The following is a 22,584-nucleotide window of genomic DNA, read 5'->3' on the forward strand; positions in this document are numbered from 1 at the left end:
TTAATTGTGAATAATATGATATTTGTTATTTGATTTGAGAACTTTTAATTAGTAACACCAACCAAATCTTTAGTCAATTTAACTTTTAAGGTTGGTAACTTTTTATATTTGGACGATGAAATATAAAAAATTCTAATTTTTATTTGCATAAGTATATATTTTATTGCAATCTTATAAAACGTGTAGTGTAGTCACGTGTACACGCCGTGTACATGCCCTGCTCGCTACTCAAGGGGTGACCCAACGACTACCGTTTAGCATTTAGGTGAACATTGACTCCCAGTAGAGATCTTATAAAAAAAATCCCAGTAGAGATCAGCCTACCAGAATTGCTACTCCACTGTGAATTCCACTGTACCGTACCCCCACTTGTTCAACGGCTTCTGACCCTCTGCCAAGAATCCTAGCTTCCGGCCGGCCGCTAGCACTGGCCGGGGCGTCGCTGAACTGCTGCTGGAAAGGCAGTGACCAGTGATGAGGGACAGAGGGAGTGGCATGCAGTGGGTCAGTGGGGATGCTCGATACGTAGGTCTGGTGGTAAAGTTTGCATTTTGCTATAAATACGCAATTGTAGTATTTTGTTTGTATTTGTGAATTATTGTCCAAACATTGACTAATTAAGCTCAAAAGATTTGTCTCACAAAGTACAACAAAACTATACAATTAGTTTTTGATTTCGTCTATATTTAATACTCCATGCATGTACCGCAAGTTTGAAGTGATGGGGAATCTTCTTTTTACAGAGTACCAAAGTTGGGGGAAAAAAGGGGGAAGGCCGTAGCTGCCGCCGGCACGGTAGGCTGCCGCCTGATGCTGCTTATGGGGGTGTTAGGATCCTGGAGCTAAAATTTAGTCCGTGTCACATCGAATATTCAGATGCTAATTAGGAGGACTAAACATGAGCTAATTATAAAACTAATTGCGGAACCCCTAGGCTAAATCGCGAGATGAATCTATTAAGCCTAATTAATCCATCATTAACGAATGTTTACTGTAGCATCATATTATCGGACTAATTAGGTTTAATGGATTCGTCTCGCGATTTAGCCTAGGGGTTGTGAAATTAGTTTTGTAATTAACTTATATTTAATACTCCTAATTAGTGTCCAAACATTCGATGTGACAGGGTTAAAATTTAGCCCGGGATCCAAACACCCCCGTGATGTTTGCGCGAACTGAACGGCGGTGCTCGTCGTCGTTGGTTCCTTGGGTTGCGAGGCGATTCGGGCGCGGGGCGTTGAGCCGTGGGCATAGTTGACCGTGGGCCGCATCACCCGTTGGGCGGGCGGAGTTGGTTCTTTTTTGGTGCACGGGAACGTCGTGGCCGGCCTCTCGGCAGCGGCCCACGGACCCACGGTTGAGTCACCGTGGGCCGCTCATCCAGGAGTGATCATCGGGTCCGGTCCACAAAGGGGGAGGAGAGGGAGAGAGTTCCCGCGCGGGCCGCGGCGAGGTGTCCCCGTCGGTTCGCCGGCCGGCCGGATTGTCCTCCTCTCCCTCGTGCCGCACCGCACGGCGGCGCGGCGGGACGTCGTTTGGCTCGCGAGGGGGACGCGTGCCGTGCAGTGCAATGCCCGGCACGAGCCCTCCATGTCCCAGGGCACGGCGGATGCGCATCCGTACGATGCCGTTCATTTTCCTATAGAGGCCGTGTGATTGAAGTGAAGGCGTGATCTGGGTACGGGATCCCTAACTTGGCCGCCCGCAAAGTCGTGCGCTTTTCTTCACGTACGAACGAGACGTGCGCCGCTGGAATTCCTCGTAGATCTGATGAGATCAGATCGGCCACCTGATCGGTGCCGTGCCGTGCGACCTGATGACTCCTCCTCCCGCTCCCATCCCCGAGCGGAACCGCGCGTTGCGTTGCCTGTGGCGGCCCGCGGCGCCGAGCCCGCTGCCCGCGCCCCCAAAAGTCAGGGGCGCGTGCAGCGGCGCGGGACCAACACCAACGCCCACCACCACCAGATGCCTCTCGCGCCACGACCGCAGGCTGAGCTGCCACGCCGGTTGCCGGCCTCGTCCCTCCTCCTGCCGTCCTGCGAGCGCACGCGGCACGCCGTGGTGGCACGCACTTGCCAGGGAACGGAAACGCTCTGCCTGCCCCCCGTGTCACGTCGTGCGCGGACGCTGGCTGACACGGCTCGACGCGCTGGTGGGTTTGGGGTAGGTGGCGGATGCCTGAGGGCGGCACCAACCTGTTGTTTCGAGACCACTTGCTGCCTTGCTGCTCTCGAGGGTTGCTTGCAAGTTTCCGCTAATTAACGCGGGCATGGTACACAAGTCCTCCCCTCCTAATCACCGTGTTTGGTGCCTGATCCTGTCAGCTAGATGCGGCATCCTCCAGTGCAGGGGATCGGTCGGAAGAAATTTCAGGCCCCAGGTGCATCGGTACTACTGTCTCGCTTTTTCCTGCGGATTTTGCATGGGAAAAAAGTGGCCTAGCAGGGTTGGCACCTGCGTGCGCCCCGTTAGCTGTACACAGGAATGAGACGGATCGCGTTACGTGCATGCGCACGGCACGGGAAGGTAGATGACCTATTGCCAAGAGGAAAATTGTGCATGCATAGCTGGCCATAGTTGAGACTTGAGACTGACAGTAGCCATGGAATGGTTTATGATAATAAATAAATGATCTTTCAGGCTTTGATGCGCGGATAGATACGGGCCCTTGAGTGATCGTTCTCTTCTAGGAATACACAGCGATATCTTCCTCGAGGAGGAAAAATGAGCGAAAATCATCATGTACTACCCCGTATATCCCAGCAGATCGAGATGGGGAATCTCTCAAGAGCAAAAGGACGCGCTGGCTGTTGCAGGTGTGCAAACTCTCTCGTACTAATTGGATCACCGAAGCTTAAACTTCAATGTAAAATTACAAAAATTAATACTCAATTAAACATATTGATTTGATGCACATAATAAATAAAATAAAAAAGAAACAACGCATATCCCGACACATGCCGGCCCAGCAACCTAGCTCTGAGACGTTTGAAAGAGACCCCTTATCCTTGTGCTCTTCTCACCAAAACGGCAGCTACATCTACATGTAGCACGAACCCACATCAACAACGAACACACATGTGTGTGGGCGGCCAAGGAACCAGCCATTCAACATTTCAACGCATTCTAGAACCAAAGGCGTTTTCTGAATTTTTCTACCCGGGACGACAGCGACCTCCTCCGATCGCCGTCACAATAAATCCACCCACCCCTGCGGATTGCATTGCTCTCGGCCTCTCGCGACGACGTCACCTGCCCCAAAAAAAAAACGCCCACGATCGACGGCAATTAACGTACTTTTCAGCCGGATGCTCCTGGATCAATCATCCACGTGATCTATATTCACCGTTTTGATTCTATCTCAGCTCAACTAGTCAGCAGTCTTCCTTGTTTAATCGTCAGTTCCCTGATAGTCTGATGGCATAATAGCATAGCTCATCTGAATTGTCGACGCGAAAAGTCTCGAGCTCGATCGTTTGGGGAATATGATTATTTTTTTTGGTATCAGGTTTATGAAAAACTTAAATCAAATTGGACCACCCTAAATTCCAAATAAATTCTTGGTTTCTTATGTTCTGATTTTTTTGTTCATTTTCAACAGTCCAATTTTAAGTTCTTTTTGTCACAGTTCCACCACGTCGTCCTGAACACAAATCATCTCTTCCACTAAAAAAAAAGATCATCTCATTATGCATTACCTACCGTCTCCTACAGTCCTAATCTGCAAGCGCGGCTGCATGTATGACAACAAAAAGTGTGTATGGACTTGACAAACTAATCTCATAACGAACTGTTCATATCAAGCGTATTAAATTAAGACAAGTTGCGTATGCGACCACATGGTTCATGTCCTGGAGACGGCTTTTAACGTCTCTCTCTCTCCATTCCCCCGAGTTTCCTTCTGCCTTCCTCAGTTGCTTTCTCTCTCTACCGGTCTACTACCTCCTAAGCCAAAACTTCACTATACAATAACAAAATCCCAGGGCCTTTTAAAGGAGGAAGCAAAGACATTAGAAGTGGAGGGAGAGAGGGAGCACGAGCATAGTAATAGCAAGCGAAGAGCGGCGAGATGGAGGTGGTGGTGCCTGTCATGGCGCCAAGCGCACCGTGCAGCCCAAGAACCGCGGCCATCGCCGGCGGCGACCACCTCCCGGGCTACTGCTATTTCTTCTCCAGCGCCCCGACGAGCCCGTCCAGGGCCAGCTACGCCGGGGACGCCTCGCCGGGCGGCGCCGACGAGGCCACGTTTGACTTCACGCTCGGCTTCAGTGGCCAGCTGCAGGAGGCCACGCCCATCCTCGCCGCCGCCGACGAGCTCTTCGAGGGCGGCAGGATCCGGCCGCTGAACACGCCGCACCCGAGCATTCTCCTGGTCGACGACACCTCCTCTTCCTACTCCTCGTCCTCCTCCACGCGCCCTCGGTCCCTAAGGAGAGCCCAACCGGAGGCGTTGGAGAGGGGCAGGTCGGGCAGGCCCGCCGCCCCAGCCTCCGCCGCTTCGTCGCGGAGCAGGAGAGCCACGCGGTCTCTCTCCCCGTTCAGGGTCGGCGGCGCCGGCATCGAGGACGACGAGTTCCCTTCCTCCCCGCCGTCTCCCCGGACCTCCATGATGCGGGGCTGCGGCAGCGGGAGCAAGAAGTGGAGGCTCAAGGACCTCTTCCTCTTCCGGAGCGCGTCGGAGGGCCGCGCCACCGGCGGCGGGAGCAAGGACCCGCTCTTCAAGTACACCATGCTCTCGTCCTCCACGTCGTTCTCGCAGAAGCTCAAGAGCGGCGGTGGCGACGGCAGCGCGTCCATGCGTAAGGGGAGAGGGTCGACGGCGTCGGCGAGTGACATGCCGTACGCCATGAACAGGGCCGCCGCCGAGGACATGCGGCGGCGGACGACGACGACGCCGCTGCCGTTCCACCGGAACAGCCTCTTCGGCTACCTCCGCTCCAACCCGGCGATCCACAGCATCAGCAGGAAGCTGGGCAGCCACTCCTCCAATCGCGGCAAGCCGGCATGATCCACACCATGCATGCACTCCATGGCGCCGTCCTGAAACCTTGACGACGATGCAGAACTGAAATGGCCAGGCCGCCGGAGAAGCGTCGCCGTTTTACTTGTCCATTTTTTTTCTTTTTTCTTTTGCTTATTTTTGCTGCGTATTCTTTCGTTTCATGTGAACCACAAGGTTTCCATACTAGTCTAGATATGTACGTACACGGTATTCTCAATGATTTTTGGACAAAAAAAATATCAGTACATTTTCCTCTGATCCATACGGTTAATCATAAGTATTCCCTCTAAAATCTCATCAGAGTAGTAAAATGGCCTTCCTTCCATCAGACAGTAGATCGCCCAAGGGCGGTCTGATCCCGTCAGTGTGCGCGCCGGATCGCGACACGTGTCCGGATTAGCCAACCAAACCCTGCGTTGGCTGGCGTATTAAATCAGGGAGACGCAGCTCACCAACATGGGAACACTGTTATGAGATTCCATCGGAGGTGTATTTTCAGATGCTGCGAGATCGGTTCTGTGGCAAATTGCCCATGTCCCTGAGCTGTGCCTGCCGTACTATAATGCTTTTCTAGCGCTGCAAACTGTCACAACTGTTTCATTAGGTTACTGCAAGGATGGAATAATCTGCGTTAAGATAAGCTGGGGGATCTGACATTCCCAGATTTTAAAAATGCCTGGGGTGAGAGTCACTGACGTGATCAGAGAGTGCAAATAGTGTTTAGTAATATATGTGCTTCTTTTATATGTGATGCAAGCAACTGCATCACCCATTTGCCTCTTCTTGGATTCTCATCTGATTTCCCCTTGCAAAGGTTTAGTTATCTTGAAGTGACCAATTGGGCACCACTGTCAAAATCAATGACCCAGTAAGCGCCTCAGTAAAATTCCAAGGTTACATCATGAGTGGGACACCTTTCATCTTGATTCTTGACATGCGTGAGAAAGGCAGACATGCAAGGAACTGATGATGCGCCTGCGCTTAATACCAGTAGAACCCTAGGTTGCCTCTTGCCTGCCAGCTGTGAATGTTCTACAGGTCAACACCAACCAACAGCTCCTGCAACAACTTTTTGACACCAGGTTTGTGAGTGTTATACTGTTATCAATTGGCAACTTGAGCTAGGAACAGTCAAGAACAAGGGGTCCCCCTTGCCCCCTCCAAACTATACGCCACATAATAAGCTACATGTCTTCAAATCGGTAGCATGTTTGGATAAAATTGGCATGATCTCTCCAGGATATACATACATGTCTTATACACGCTGCCTTGTTAGGATAAAATCCATATAGAATTGTATCCCTAAACTCGTACGTATGCTGTATCTTATTTTTGCTTAGGTGGAATTGTTCTCCCCTGGTTACAGTCAGCGCCATGATATCCCTCTACCACTAGTAAATCATGAACAACTTGACAACCATCATTTCTACTCGTTTTAGCTTTTTTAGATACATCATTTTTCTATGTATTTAGACATAAATATATAACTAGGTGTGTATCAAAAGATGTGTATCTAAAAAAGTCAAAACGAATAGTAATTTGGGATGGAAGGAGTACCACCAATGGCACATAGCTTGCGAAGTTTAAGTCAAAATGTCAAATGGCACATAGCTTACCGCCGACTAATTTATACCAACTCCAACATCAATTAAAAGAACAAAAAATACTGAATCTGTTTCCATTTCCAAACTGAAATTGGCAATTCTCATCATCTCATTTCCATTTCCAAGCTGTTTATCCGGCTCATCTTGATCTCACATGTCCTCCAATCCACCAGATCAAACTGTCAACTGAACCAATACACAAATCACAAGCATACAAGCACACTTCTGTTTGCGTTTCGAAGGCACGCATGGAAGTCGGAACCAAGAAAGCGACCCACAAACACACGAACAAGAACCAAACCCCCAATCCAATGCATGGATCCATCAAGTGTGGGGGAGTGAAGGACTGTGGCCCGGGTCCAATCCGGTCGGGCCGGCAAACAGTTAAATATAGACCATAGACTCCCACAGTTTGACGTGATCTCTGCTGGTGCCAAGAAGCCCTTCTTGGCTTGGCCTACAGCACGGTATGCTCGCACATGCGCATGACACGGTCATCTCTTTCTCTCTCTCTGTCGTAGTTGCATCCAAGACCAGCAGCCCATTCCCTGTTGCAAAGCTTTACAGCACCTGTTACTGTACCGTGGATTCCTCCTGCTGGGTGGACTACCGGACAGGAAAACGAAAGCGTAGCGCCGCGACAGATTGCCTACATGGCTACATGCTACTGTATCCATCTAGCTAGGTAGATCTCAGTTATTATGGAGGCAAGTAAAGTTGCTGCTGCACATGAGATGGCAAGAACCCTAGGAAACATGCATGGCAGATTGGCAGCGGCAGCAGATCGGTTGGTAGAAGACTGTATCGCCAACCCAGCATCTCATCAAGCTCAGGCGCCCACTTCCTCCGTCAATTGCTTGCGAGGGCTCCCTCTCGCGTCCTGGTTTTCGATGGAACCAAACCGTCGCATTCTCCATGCGCGGTTTCACCAAACTGGAAGGGCCAACTGCAAACAAAATGGTTTTCTTTTACCATGTTCAATTCTGGATTGAATTGCGCACGCGTACACACACAGTACAAGCATGCGTTTGGTAAGAGCAAGGGGATACGATAAAAATAATTATATTATATGCTAATACGCATGCATATGTAGACGTCTGTGTGATATGGTTTGACTCGCATCTACGACCGGGCACTCGAGCGAGGCCCCGGTTGGTGCCCGTGTGAAACCAACCGGGCTCAATACAGAGCAGAGCACAAGGCTCTGAGGCGCCGAGCAGAGTCGAAAACATTGACCCCGTTCAACTAGCAGACACGCAGGCGGCGTGTCAGCCAGCCACCCGAGTACGTGCGGGTGCGGCTACGCCGGAGAAGTCAGCAGTCGCCAGTCAGCACGTACACCTCACACACCGACTGACCGACGACTCGTCTACAGGCTACAGCCAGCCGGGGCCCAACCAGGACCGGCTCTATAATTCTAAGGGTCCTTGGCAAGTATAAAGATAAGGTCTGTTGAACTAATTTTTAATATCAAAACTAAGTATAAACTTTGCAATACATAATAGCTTATAAAATATAACAATAGTGTAATAAAAAATTATAAACAATAACCATTATGATTACCTCAAATAAAAATATAATGCTTCAGTGCTTTATAAAAAACCGTCTTCGAGCATTTCTTGATGCAAAATCTTCAAACCCAGTATCAAAATTTATGTCGTCCAAAACATCCTTCTCAATGCTGCACATAGTCAAGTCATTCAATCTTTCTTGTGACATAGTTAATCTCAAATAATTTTTTAATAGTTTCAATTTGGAGAAACTTCTTTCAGCTAATGCTACGGTCACTAGAATAGTTAAGAGAATCCGATATGCAATTGACGAAGGATGGAATTGATGAAGGATGGAATTGCCAAGATTCTTCCTCAAGGCCGTAAGGCACTGCTCCTTCTACGCAATTGACGAAGGATGGAAATACTACATGAAGAAATATTTTAATTAGATGATTGCTTTTTGACAAAATTGATGAAAAACAAAATGAAGATTGAACTTCAAATAAGCGCTCGCCTCTGACCCTGACGGCGCTCGCGGCTCGCCTCTATCCTTTGACACGCACTTGAATCCCTGACGCGCTCCAGACGCGGCGCTCGGCGCTCGCCTCCTGCACCCACGCGACAATGGCTTTGATCGCCTGATCGGATCGACGGCGGCACGGCCACGGAGTCAGGAGCGTATACGTATACGGAGTCAGGAATTGCATAGGCACGAAGCAATCTGGCAGGCCTGGTATAGGCACGGAGCAATTTAGCAGGCCTGATTTGGCACGGACGGAAGGCAAGCCGCAGTTGTTACGCGGGGTATTTAGAAAGGCCGAAACAAAGTCCACCAACCAAACTATATGTACTAATTACCTATATGGTCTTGGGCCCCCCAGCTTTATGGGCCCCGGGCGGTCGCACGGCCTGCCCCTCCCCTAGAGCCGGCCCTGGGCCCAGCTGCCATGGCGAGGAGGAAGGCCGCGAGCAGGTTGGCGACCGGCACTCGCGGCGGGGCTTCGTGCTTGACGAAAACATGGCAGATGGCTCCGATTTGATGCCTCAGCTGCTGTGACGGTGAGCGAGCGCACGGTGTCCTAGCTTGGAATTTTTGCCCCGGCAAATGGGTGGCTCAACTTACCCGTCGTACGAATTTGGGGTGGTCTTGCTACTACGGTTTGAATTCCAAATAAATCTCTATGATACAAAATTCCAGGTAAGAAGATCGTGGGATGTGATTGTAAGATTGTTCATTGGCTCCCATTCAGAATCAACTTTCACAACTCCTACCTCGATGAGCACCCTCCGCCTCCGTCGGTGACCACCTCGATCCCGGCATCCAACAACACCTGCCGGTGGCCACCGGCAGCCACCCCCCTCCGCTTCCCCCTCTCGGTTCTTCCCTTGTTTGAGGGAGAGATCTCTCGCAGCTCCAGGGCTTTTCCTCTCTTCGTTATGGAGTCCTCTAATCTGGATTTGCGGCTAGGTCTGGATTTCTCTCATAAGGTACGATCTCTCTTGGGTGTCTCGGTCACCTCTACTTCCCCTCATGATAAATACAGTTTTTAGTTGTTGGCCTCGGTGACTCGTTCTCGGTTAAAGTTGTCTGAGGACAATGTGGGCTTCATTTTGCAATCTGTTCTTGGTGGTTCTGCTTCTTGCTTTGCAATTGTGGAAGTGGAAGAATGGATCTTCAAATTCAGTGTCTCCATGAAAGATGTGGGTTTGCTTATTTATAAACTTGGATCTTATCAAAGTGATTCTTTCAAAGTGGTTTTTAATCTATGGAATGAAAGAGGTCTGATATTTGCAAAGAATGTCATTGTTGATGCTCAGGGTTGTCTCTTCCCTTGGAATCATGTGGCTTCTAGGAAATCTCATATGGTTGATCATTCCAGTCAAGGCCGGATTAGTTCTTCTTCTCTGCCCTTAACGGGGGTAAATCGAGTTCCGCTTGGGCCCTATACACATGTTCAACACAGGCTTGCTACTAGGCAGAGGATCTCTGCATTTGATCGTCTTGGACCACACTCTCACTCGAGGAATTCCAGTGCCATGGAGCAGCCAGATGTCGTGCTAGTGAAGAACACAGGAGATCTGGGTTCAAATTTGAAATCAAATTCTGGTGTTCATGGCATTGATTTAAGCCTTAACCTGGGATCTTCAATTGGCGCCAAGTTGCCTTGGCAAATCAGATCTCAAGGACCGTTTAAAGTTCCAGGGCTGCCAGTTATCGCGCCTTCGTTTATGGGCTGGAATGGTTGTTCTTGCTGCCTTTCCAATTCTCATCTGAGGTCCAATTGCACTTGGCCGGTCCGTTGTGGGCTTTGTTTTCAGCTAGGCCATATTGCATCTTTCTGCAGATACTTGCCTCGGTTTCCGGGATTATCCTAGGATAGGAAATTTTCCTCTGGTATGCAATCATCGGATTGGAATGGATTTGATCTGGTCGGCTGGTTCTCCAAGGCCCCCTCTATGGATACTGGGCCCTCTAGTTCTGGGTTCCCACTTTTCAGGTGTCTTTCTGAGATGGGCTCAATACTTCTGGGTAGGCCCCAACCGCCGCCTGCTTTTACCATAGCTTGGAAGGTTTCCTCTCCTTCCTCAGACACCGACGTTGCCTCTTCACCTTCCTCGTTTGCTCCGGCATAGCTAGCCTCGACGCTACCATGTGTATTGCCAGATAGTCCCAGTGCTCGTGTGGAGGCTAATCCATGCTCCTCTCAGCAAGCTTTTGCCGCCGCTCATCCATCCTTGCATCGCCTTGAAAAAACCCCAGTCCCTGCTATAGTGCTCTCCGTCCAAGAACCGTGCTTCTACTCTGCATCCGCAATAGCGTTCAAGTTTGTGGATCCGGCGCCCTTTATGCCAAGAGGATGTCATTGCTTGATGGTGGGCCAAAGGAAGCCGACGACCAGAGTGGTTCTGGGAGGACGGCGCAGGCACAACGGTGAAGTGGCGATCGCCACCATTGAACCAATGCCAAATGTTCAGGTATCCTTCCCTTCGATCAGAGAGCTTCTTGATGACTTCCTACGTAATCACCGTCAAGTTGGTTTTCGATCAATACAACCTTGTCCCTATGGTCAGGTCTATGTGCGCTTTAATTTCATCCATGACAGACATTTCTTGATTAGTGGCAGCCCCCATGAATATGACCAATATAGAATTTCTTTTGTTGAGCATAACAAGGGGTGGAATAACAAGACCACAACCATGAATTGTGAGGCCTGGATCGTGTTGTTAGGATATAATATTGATTTCTGGACTCAATCTAACATTGAGAAAACTGTGGCTGAATTTGGAAAATTGCTTGTCTGGGAGGAAGATCCTAGCAACCTAGCTCGAATTGTGGTCAAAGTTAGAGTGGTTGATTTATCTAAAATCCCTTGGTTCATGCTGACTTTGAGGGGGACTCATGGACTGCTCAATGCGAGATTCTTCAGTACAGAATGTTGGGAGGAGGTCCAGGTGATGAGGACCCACCTCTAGACGAGGTTGATCCTAATATTTTTGATTTCTTTAGCTATGGTCAGGCCTGTAATGGGGAGCTTCCAAACAATGATCATGGTGCTCCTGTAGATAATCAAGATGGCAATGGTGGGGCACCTCAGTGGGGTTTATGGCCAGATGGGCTAGATGCACAAGGTGATGATGTCTTCATTGGTCCACTTCTGCCAGATGGGCCAATTCCTGATGAAGCTGAGGAAAATGTTGGCCCAAATGGTCAACCTGTCCCTACCTCTGGTAAAGAACCAAATAGTTTGGCTCAAGCTAGAAATGGGCTTAACATTGATTTGAACATGGCTATAGAAGAAGATTTGGGTGGCATTGAGAACCTTATCCAAGCTGCTGAAAATCTGGAGGCTGAGCAGGAACATCCAGTTGATGAAGAGGATATAATTGATGGTACAGGTTCTTCTGATGATTCAATGATCAATGCACCTGCTCCTAATTTGGCTCAAGAAAATGTTCATGTTGAAGTATTTATTCCTCAAGACTATGGCTAGCCTGTCCATCTTATTCAGGAAGATATATAAGAAGATGATCTTATGGAGGACAATGCCCAGGATGGTGACCATGACCAACTTAACAATAATATGCAGTTGGGATTTATTGAGCTAATTGAACCAAGCCAAGATCATGTGTTTTCCTCTCTGCTCTCTGCACCAGTCTCCAATTCCTTCCAGGCAAACCCAGAAGCTGTGAGACAGTGGGCCCATTACTTCTCCCCTGGTGTGACCTCGCACAATGTGGATATCCCTCTTTTCTAGTCAGATTTCTTCACTTACCAATTGCTAAATCCTCTGAATTTCATGTGGGCCAAGAACTTTTTGACTTCTCCTGCTCTGGAAATGATTAGTTCAGATCAAGGCTCTATACAATTTAGCATTCCTGAAAGGTGTCCTCTCTCCAATGCTATTATTTGTCCTAAGGCATCTGTGGTGCCTGGCAACTCTGACCCAAAAGGAAAGTCCATTATTCAAGAAGGCACGGTGGCAGAACAACTAGTAAGTTCCTCACAGACCAACCATCCTCAGTTTTTAGCTTCTCCCTTGCAGAACTCAGTGGCTCTATTTGGTGATTCTTCTAACAACTCTACAGGAATATTGTTGAATGATATTCTTTAGAAGGTCAACTCTTCTCCTGGACCTTGGTCTAAGTCCTTCCTCAGGAAGGCCGGCCAACTGGACAAGCCTGGGCAGTAGGATAGCCCTGATAAGGCTCTTTCTGATGAGGACCTAAGAAGAAGCAAGAGACAGCAAACTCAGAAACAGGGTTACAAAGATGTGAAATATAAAGACAAGAACTGCATTGGCTGCTCAGTGGACCTCCCAACCCTCTCTCACACAATAATCAACAATCTTGGTGCCTCATTCTGTAAGGTGGACTCTTCTAAGCTTATTGAGGAGGCTCTGAAGAAAAAGAAGCTTGCAGCTCCCCCTGGCGGTAGGAAGCTGAAAAAAAAGACTAACAAAATTAATGATGGTGTATGTTTCAAAGGCATGCAAGAAGAAGCCCAAGAAGCAGTAATTATTGTTCTGAAAGGCCTCTTTATTTTCAGTTCTTTTGGTGGGTTCCATTTTCTTTTGGGTTCTTTTGCTCTCTCAAGGCCTGTAATGATAATGATGTTTGGGTTTCAGAATACAATCTATCTTACAGCTATGTTATCCTTTAGCATGAGTGTTAATCACTGTTTGCTTGGTCTTGCCCTCTGCACTTGGTTTTATCTATGAATAATGTACATAATAAGAGGGTGTGGAAGGTTATGTGTTGGAATGTCAGAGGAGTAAATTCAGATAAGAAGTGGAACTTTATCAGAGATAAGATCCTTGAGGGTCAATGTGATATTATTTGTCTGCAGGAAACTAATAGAGAACAGCTTGATCCCCCTTTTTATTAGAAATTTTTATCCTCCTTCCTTTGACATGGTTGAATTCTTACCTTCCCAGGGCCTCGGGTGGGGTGGCAGTAATTAGGAAATTTGCTTTCTTTGAGGGACAGCTAATCTTTTAGAATAGCTTTGCGATTTCAGTTCAATTTACTTCAAGCTTTAATGGTGGTGAATAGGTTCTAACAAATGTCTACAGTCCCTGCACTTCGAAGGGCAAGCAAAATTTCATTCACTGGCTACAACACATTCAAATGCCACACGACATTGATTGGATTATTCTTGGTGATTTCAACTTGATGAGGGATCTTGTGAATAGGAATAAACCGGGGGAGATTATAATGAAATGTTTATATTTAATGATGCTATAAGCGCTCTTGGGTTAGTTGAAATCCCGCTTCAAACTAGACAGTTCATGTGAACAAACAAGCAGCAATCTCCTCTGCTAGAGAGACTTGATTGGTTCTTTACATCCAATTCCTGGACCCTCAATTATCCTAACACTACGACAGCTCCCTTGATAATGGAAACTTCGGACTATGTTCTCTGTGTTATTAATATTGGAACAGACATTCCAAGAGGAAATATCTTCGGATTTGAGAATTATTGGATAGAACACAAGCACTTCATGGACATTGTTAAACATGGCTGGTCTATGCCATTTCACCATTCTGATAAAGCAAAAGCTCTAACAGCTAAGTTCAAGAATTTAAGGAGGGTGCTTAAGGCTTGGCAGGCTCAGCTGTCTAGTCTCAAAACTAACATTTTCAATGTGAAGTTAGTCCTTTCTCTTCTAGAAATCATAGAGGAATTCAGAGACCTTTCTTTGATGGAATGGAATTTTAAGTCTATCCTGGAAGATAAGTAGGTAGCTTTACTAAACCAACAAAGAATCTATTGGAAACAGAGAGGAACCATTAAGTCGGTGAAATTTGGTGATGAAGGCATCAAATTCTTTCATACTAATGCAACCATCAAACACAGAAGAAATCTAATCACAAGTTTAGAAGATAATAATGGTCAATAGCAAACTGCACATCATGCTAAAGAGGCCATTCTTTGGGAGGCATATAAAGAAGACTAGGCACCTCTGACCATCAGGCTATGCTTTTTGAACTGGAATAGTTCTGACTGTCTCAGAAGGTCTTCATTGTTTGAATGATCCTTTCACACTTGAAGAAATTGATTTTGTTATAAAAAATTTGCCCAATGATAAGGCTCCAGGGCCTGATGGCTTCAACACTGATTTTATTAAGAAATGTTGGCCAATAATCAAGCAAGATTTTTATGATTTGTGTGCAGCCTTTCACGCTGGAGATATCTATCTTAGAAGTATCAATGGATCTTATATCACTCTCATTCCAAAAATTGATGGTGTTTCTGACTTCATGCCTATTTCTTTATTAAATTACTCTATAAAAATCATTACAAAGTTATTGGCAAATAGGCTGCAAAGAGTCATCATGGGAATCATCCACAAGAATTAGTATGGTTTCATCAAATCTAGAACAATTCAGGATTGTCTAGCATGGGCCTTTGAATACCTCCATATATGTCATCAATCTCATAAGGAAATTATCATTTTGAAGTTAGATTTTGAGAAAGCCTTTGATAAGACAGAACATGAAGCTATGCTGGCCATTATGAAACATAAAGGGTTTAGTCCTATATGGTTAAACTGGATGAGGGATATTTTCAGTTCAGGCACTTCCTCAATTCCACTTAATGGTGTTCCTGGAAAGACCTTCCACTGCAAAAGAGGGGTGAGGCAAGGTGACTCCTATCACCACTTCTCTTTGTCTTGACAGCAGACTTATTACAATCTATCTTGAATGATGCAAGAAGAGGAGGCCTTCTCCAGCTACCAATCGCTCTCCTTCACAGCCAGGATTTCCCCATTCTTCAATATGCTGATGATACCCTGATCATCATGGAAGTTGTCCATCTCAATTGCAAACTATCAAGGATATACGGCAGACCTTTGGTATTTCTACTGGTCTTAAAGTAAATTACTCCAAGTCAATGATGGTCCCTATTAATATTGATGACGAGAGGTTAAGTCTCCTAGCACAGACTTTTGGATGTAGTGTGGGTACCTGCCCTTCACATATTTAGGTCCGCCTCTAGGTCTCACCAAACCAACAATTGAATAATTCCTGCCTATGGTTTCAAGATGTGAAACCAACAATTGAATAATTCCTGCCTATGGTTTCAAGATGTGAAAAAAAAAGACTAGTTAGTACTTTAGTTATTCTTTCTCAGACAGGAAGGTTGGAAATGACTAATTCAATTTTCTCATCCCTCCTGATGTTCTATATGAGTACCTTCTTACTGCATAAACAGTTTACAAGCAAGTGGATAAATATAGGAAGCATTGCCTTTGGAGGGGCTCTGATATCAACAACAAAGCACCACCCAAAGCTTCATGGGAAATGGTTACCTTGCTTAAAAAGGAGGGAGGATTGGGGTCCTGAACCTTCAAACTCAGAATGACGCACCGGTAATGAAAAACCTGCATAAGTTCTTTAATAGAGCAAACATTCCCTAGGTCCATCTTGTATGGGAGAATTACTATTCTAATGGGCGACTTCCAAATCATGTTAAGAAGGGCTCCTTCTGGTGGAAGGATGTTCTCAAGCTTCTAGATAAATTCAAAGGCATGGCTTCAATTTTGATTAAAGATGGACAAACATGCTAACTTTGGCATGATCTCTGGAATGATAGAGTTCCTGCTCAGGCTTTCCCTCAGCTATTCTCCTTCGCTAGAAGAAAATACATCACCATTCAGAATTCTTAGGCCATAAGTGATTTGGATCAACTCTTATATTTGCCTTTATCTGGCCATAAGTGATCTGGATCAACTCTTTTATTTGCCTTTATCTGCATTGCTCTGGAACAACTGATTGACCTTGCTTCCATTATGGAGGATCTTCAAATCAACTCTGATCCTGATGTGTGGACATACATTTGGGGTTCTCCCTCATTTTCTTCGCAGAAAGTTTATAAACATCTCACTGGTCATAGGCAAGTTCATCCGGTTTTCAATTGGCTCTGGAAGTCAAAATGTCAATACAAGTATAAAGTGTTCTTCTGGCTAGTCCTCCGAGACAGACTGAGCACCAAAAACATTCTGAGGAAAAACATGAACCTGCCTTCTTATGATTGTGTTTTATGTATGAATGGAGGAGAGGAAACTCTATTCCATCTACTACTTGGTTGTTCTTTTGCTCAAGAATGTTGGATTCTCTTGGGGCTTTTCATCGATATGTCTGCTGAGCCATATGACATTTTAGACAGTTTCAGAGGGCAGCTGCATGTTCCCTTTTTCATGTAAATCATCATTCTTACAAGCTGGTGCATTTGGATGTCCAGAAATGACCTGATCTTCAAAGGAATTCAGCCCTCTGTTCAAGCATGTTTAGCACGCTTCGAAACAGTTTTTGCTCTAGTTATTCTCAGAGTAAAAGAGGAATGAAAGTCGCCTATGTTTCAATGGCTAGACCAATCTCTGTAATTTTTCTTATTTTCCTTCTTTCCTTCTTTGTTTCTTGAACTTTGCCTTTGTGTTGTTATTGATATTTTCTTAAATATATAATTAATCAGTAGGGAGCTTTCCCTCCTGTTTCATTAAAAAAAAGATTGTTCATTGGTGTATTCTGTCCAAAAGATACGGCGGTAGAAGTGTCAGATATCGGGTACGCGACGCCGGGGTTTGCAGTAACAGCGGCCTGTCAAATGGATGAGAGATGCAGATGGAAAAACAGGCAGGAAAACCTGATACCGTTCCAGGGAGATGCGTAGCTACGGCGTCCCAACTAAACGTCGCCGACCATTTCATTGTTGGTTTCTTCTTTCTTGGGCAGACGCACATGCACGGCACATCCGCACATGGAAATGCTAGTCACCTCGCCATGGGTGTTTAGATGGGGATCTCCTCACAGAACTTTTGGGGTTTACTTCGATCAAAATTATCCCTTATCAAGACAGGACATAATGAGTTTCAGGACAGTAAAGGGCTAAAGGCCCAGTTTGGATCCTGAATTTTGGAAACTCACAATTTCATGGGAGGCTATTCTCTTGTTATGTGAACAAAGAAAGATCATGTGCGTCCTAAGTTCCAACCAGGTCTGAACTCTGAACATCAAGCGATCATTCAATTTAAGCTATGCGCATTGGCAGTGATGGACTTGCAGAACTGAAATAATTTGCAGTCTTTGATTCGACCTGACTGCTGTGTTTCCCCAGAGTAACAAAATTTTGGGTTTCATTCAGATTTATCAGACCTCAAATTTCAGAAACCCGTATCCACTTTGGACAATTGGACTTCATTAAGATTATCAGCTCAAATTTCAGAAACCATTGGTGTACAGTTTCTTGCCTAACATTCCTGCTACAAACTCAACCAACAAACAGAAGCTGATATCTCTAAAGCATTCTTGTTTACCTTCAACTTTCCGCGTTTGAAGCACACGAAGCCCTGATATTGTTTTCTTAGCCATCTTATGCATATACGATGTACCAAGAGGCCCATGGCTTGCATTGCAATCACGGTGCTCAATGAAGCCAATCAGTGGTGGTACTATATTTCCACCACACCCTGCAAAAACACAACGAAACCAAGTCCATCAGTGACCAGATGGTTTGCGTAGGATTAACTTGGCAAATGCAATGAAATGGCATTAATGGAAACAAGGCAAGACCACAAATCTTACCACCCATGCAACTATAAAAATACAGCTGGCAGCAACTAAACTGTCTCATCGATGAAAACCAGTACTCCCATTAGGATGTCTGAAGTGTGGTACAACATATGCTGCTTCTGGATGAGGATGGTATACAGTTTGTGGCATGTTGGCTGATGAAAATGCAACCCTCTGCTGATTGGGTCGAAGCCCCCTAAAATATGCAGGTGCATGTGGCCCAGCCATTCCTCCATTTTGATGTCGGAAAGCCATTGTAGTGTTGAATAGTGCATCTGGATGGCTCCCACCAGGGTGAGGCAGGAAGACGTTAGCAACTTCACGCAATGGAGGCAATTGGGGCCTCTGAACAGAAGGATGCTGTACTGCAACAAAATTTCCATGATTTGCCTCGACATGAACAGCTTGAGTTACGTGTCTTCCTTCAAATTGAGTGTTTCTGCCACCAATTTTGTTCCGTTGCTCAGAAACAGCTATCCTTTTACTCATCCCAACTTCTGTGCTAGATAGAACCTTGTTGAGGGGAGCAATATGACATTTTTTCTGCAAGGTAGCATGATTCTTCTCCCTGTTGTCATTGCATAGAGAACTGCTATGACCGGTACGAATGCTCTTATCCAGGTGGCCTTGATTTTTCTTTGCCCTCCTACCACCAGTGCATTTTTTTCCACAAGGCGCTTGGGACCCTTCTTTCTTAGATCTTTTATTAGGCAGATCAAAATTGGAGGATTGCGCAGGACGTTTTTTGCCTTTATCCACTTCAGTGATATTAGATCGGAATTCAGGCCTTCCAGATCGAGACCTGTGCTTTTCCTTTTCCAACTTTTTCTTGCCCTTAAGAGCTACGAAAGATAGATAAAAAATGGAATACAATTAGTTAGGTTGAACATGTAGATGATGGGCTTGAAAACTGAAATAATCATTACTAGTTGTAGCTTGGCTCAATAGAGACCCAGAGCTCACATATTTCACAGAATAGTTGCTAATTAGACACAATACCATGCATGAATGGTTCCCTGAGCTGGAAACCCTGAGACTCACAATTGTACTTGATTCGACATGAGATACAGCTGGCAGCCTGGCTCTGCATTTGGACCTCTAAAGCATCCAATGTCAATTAATAGGCAACCTGAACATTAATTTTACTGCCTACTAATTACTATATATTACTAAGAAATGCTCGTATGTAACATCTCTAGTTTTGCTCAACATACCAAAAGTATGTCACATTTGATGAACGCTAAATGTGCATTACCATCACACATCAAGATTAGTAACAGTGAGTTGAGATCTCAAGCAAGTGCATACAAGAAGACCAAGGGCAACACTAATTAATACAGATATATCTAAAAACAATCTTGAGAATGGAAATTACTGTTTCCTGCAGATTTAGGTCTATTCAAAGCACGAACACGCCTTGCATCATCTCCTCTGCTGTGCTTCTCTTCTAGAACCTTCAGCCTTTCTGCTTCATTTGCCCAAGGCTAGATACAAGACAGACAAATATTGTGAATTTGAAAATCACACAAGTCTATACTATGGATAATGTTGATATATAATACAAGGTATAAAAACATCATTTGAGAAATTTGTAGATATCCTCCACATGAGAATTGCGTAAAACTGAGAAATAAATTTTGCACATCCCATTTCTACCGATATATGATATAAGGTATGAAAACATATTTTGAGAAATGTGTGGATATGAAAACATAGTTTCTTTTATTTTTAGAAGCACAGGTTTCCTGTAATTCCATTACTGTATACAAAGCTTCAACACACAAACTGCAAGAAACAGAATTGTAAACATGAACCTGCAATGTATCATGTATGGCCATTACTGACCCTGCTGGGCTGCTGGCAAGTTCCATTACCCTATTATATTTGGGAACAGCAGTAATAATTCAAGCAGATAGCTCTTGCTACCTGACGAAAAGTCATCATTCTGTATAGGTTGCGCCCTTTGACAAGCAGCAGATGCAAAGTTGATAATTTCCCAACTCCTTTGCTCCAAAACACTTGAATCTACTGAATTGAACAAGCAATGTAATATGTAAATGACACACAGACTGAAATAACAGTATTACAAAACTGTCCCATCAAACCTTACCGTGAAAGTGTGTTGCTGCTTTTCTTTACCATAACTTTCCTTAATGACTTTGCCAGCTACTATACGCTTCCCTATACATTTCGCATGCCTTTTTCCACTGTCAAGGTTATTCGAAGGGAAGTTTGTGTTACCATTTCAGAGAGGCTTCTAGATCAGATTACGCAAATGCAGATGGCTACCTCTTCTCATACACCTTCTGTTTGAATAGGACAGCATCGCCCCTACAGACATCACCTGCATTGAGAGAGTATACATGATGGTTGCCCTGGATTATTCACCATGCAGTTCAATGAAAGTTTATTTAATTAATTCCAAGTAAGACCACACCTTTACAGTTGATACAGAACGATGACCATGGATAAATTCTCTCTGGATCTCCATCTTTAAACCTGTCAAAAAAAGGGGCAGAAAATATTACATGTGTGTGTCTTGTTCTGAAAAATATTGCATCGCTACATCTAGGCAAATCAAATGAAGCAAGATTAAGGTCATCTAGCTAGGTGTACTCTCCGTTGCATAAAAATGTCAGGCAAAAATAAAACAAAATATTGAGAACAACAAGTGGCACAGGAACTGCTGTTCTCTTAAATTGAATTCCGGCAGTTAAACAAATGAGTAGATGAGCGTCAAATGACTGAATAAACTCAGGAGTGGGAAAGGGCTATGGAATTAACCTCCAATGAAGCACTATTCTGTCTACACAAGTGGCTAGGTCCCCAACTTGGCTAAGACCATTCTTCCTTAAATACGCCTTGCACTCCACAAGCTTAATCCCCTCCAGACTCCTCCCACCTACAGGACAACTTATCAGCTTATCTAGGAAAAAAAAGCAGCATAACAGCATAGAACAAAATGATTTAATTATGTTCACTCCTGAAGCATATTGAGGTGAGTTAAAATCAACAGTAGTACAAGGCAGTGTCAACATAATCTCAAATATGACAGGGATCGTATCTAGCTCTATTTGAAAACCAGTTTCCCTTGGATGTCTGATTTAATATTTTGGAGTTGTCCATAAGAAGAAGAAATAAATAACAGCAGTCAGTCACAAACCATACGGGCAGAGACAGAAACAAAAAGGGACGGACATAAGCTTACAATAGAAGGATTGTGGAATAACCTACAGCCTACCAAGCATCTGGAGCTAAGCACATGACATACTCCTAGAAGCCAAACGATGATTTAGCGTGTTCCTGCTAGATTGGGGGTCTTGGTTCCTAAAACTGTCGAACATCACTAGAATGGAAACATAAGCTTCAAGGGGTTAGCCTGCTGAAGTATCTGTAAATTTCTCCTGCCATCGGACGATCAGATTGGCACACTACCGCGGCACAGAATTCATACCACTACAGGAATGGTACAAATGCACAAACAGGTCTTCCAGCTCTCTACGGCTGTACGGCATCTAATCCCGTTCCACGCTTCCACCACTCGAGATTGTCGCATAGACTAGACTACTATACCTACTTCTGACTCTTCTGAGTATATGATGAATGCGTTGCAACTGGTGGGGGGGGGGGGGGGGGGGGGGGGCCCGGTGTAGGGAATCACGGAGATTACTGCGGAGGAGACCGGCGATTTTGTTGCAGGCAGCCTCACTCCGATCCGCGCCCAATTGCTCAGCCTTAACCTCCGCCTCAGCCCCCGACTCCTCCTCGCTCTCCTCGCCGCTGCCTTCGACATCACCGGCCTCGCTGTCGCTGTCGCTGATTTCGACGAAGTCCTCGTCGCTCGTGTCCTCCTCTTCCTCCGATTCTGAATCCTCCTCATCCTCCGACCTCGACTCTGACTCCGCCTCGGAATCGGAGGAGATGTCGATCGCTGCATCGCGCTCCTCCACCTCCACCACCACAGGCGCAGCCAGGGCCGCGGCGGCGGCGGCGCGCCTCCGCGTTACCGGCATCCCGGCGCTCAAGTGGAGAAGCTTTTGCCCCCCCTCGTCGCCCTCCAATTGCCTCCCGCCCCTGCCTTCCCCTTCAGCTTCGCCTCGGAATGGAATGGGACTAGATTGCCGTGTGGAGAAAAACGTTTGCCTCCCTGTCGCGACGAGTTGTCGCTTCCTTTCCTTCCAACGTTTAACTGTCGCTTACTCTGCTTTCAAATTTCGAAATCAAAATTTCAAAGCCCAGTGCATTTGCATCGGCATGCTCGACGCATATGGACGGCTCAGATGAGAGGAATAATAGCTCGTAGCACTAATGCTTTTTAGAAAGAAAACAAAATGAATAAGAAGCTTCTTGACGACTAAAATTTATCTCGTTTGCCATTACAAATAAGGCTCCGTTTATTTTTTTTAGAGCT

General features: G+C 45.7%; 2 protein-coding genes across 3 annotated transcripts; one reads left to right on the forward strand and one right to left on the reverse strand.

Moving 5' to 3' along the window:
• Positions 1-3,874: 3,874 nt before the first annotated feature.
• On the forward strand, positions 3,875-5,264 carry LOC101775614. Its single transcript, XM_004958279.3, has one exon. It carries the CDS (start codon positions 4,070-4,072, stop codon positions 5,006-5,008), a length of 939 nt encoding a protein of 312 aa, XP_004958336.1. The 5' UTR covers positions 3,875-4,069; the 3' UTR covers positions 5,009-5,264.
• Positions 5,265-12,904: 7,640 nt separating this feature from the next.
• LOC101776020 (zinc finger CCCH domain-containing protein 62) lies at positions 12,905-22,313 on the reverse strand. Of its 2 annotated transcripts, XR_002676234.1 has the most exons (10): positions 21,844-22,313; positions 20,958-21,075; positions 20,611-20,672; positions 20,463-20,517; positions 20,284-20,380; positions 20,100-20,198; positions 19,549-19,657; positions 18,186-19,015; positions 17,918-18,070; positions 12,905-13,039 (listed from the first exon to the last, which is right to left on the reverse strand). XR_002676234.1 is itself a non-coding variant. In XM_004958280.3 (9 exons), the coding sequence occupies exons 1-8, from the start codon at positions 22,184-22,186 to the stop codon at positions 18,231-18,233; spliced, it is 1,668 nt and encodes a 555-aa protein (XP_004958337.1). In that variant the 5' UTR covers positions 22,187-22,313; the 3' UTR covers positions 17,670-18,070; positions 18,186-18,230. The 2 variants fall into 2 exon arrangements, 1 of the variants encoding a protein (XP_004958337.1); XM_004958280.3 differs by lacking the exon at positions 12,905-13,039 and having other exon boundaries at positions 17,670-18,070.
• Positions 22,314-22,584: the final 271 nt, after the last annotated feature.

The sequence above is a fragment of the Setaria italica genome, chromosome II, assembly GCF_000263155.2.
Source record: "Setaria italica strain Yugu1 chromosome II, Setaria_italica_v2.0, whole genome shotgun sequence".
Taxonomy (NCBI): domain Eukaryota; kingdom Viridiplantae; phylum Streptophyta; class Magnoliopsida; order Poales; family Poaceae; genus Setaria; species Setaria italica.

Bases quoted from the DNA above. Each gene is read 5' to 3' on its own strand.
- LOC101775614 (XM_004958279.3), top strand. From the start codon at position 4,070: ATGGAGGTGGTGGTGCCTGTCATGGCGCCAAGCGCACCGTGCAGCCCA.
- LOC101776020 (XM_004958280.3), bottom strand. From the start codon at position 22,186: ATGCCGGTAACGCGGAGGCGCGCCGCCGCCGCCGCGGCCCTGGCTGCG. The intron at 20,518-20,610 runs GTGTGGTCTTAC...CTCTCAATGCAG, and splicing joins GTTCTGTATCAACTGTAAAG to GTGATGTCTGTAGGGGCGAT. The intron at 19,016-19,548 runs GTAATTTCCATT...TATCTTTCGTAG, and splicing joins ACCTAAATCTGCAGGAAACA to CTCTTAAGGGCAAGAAAAAG.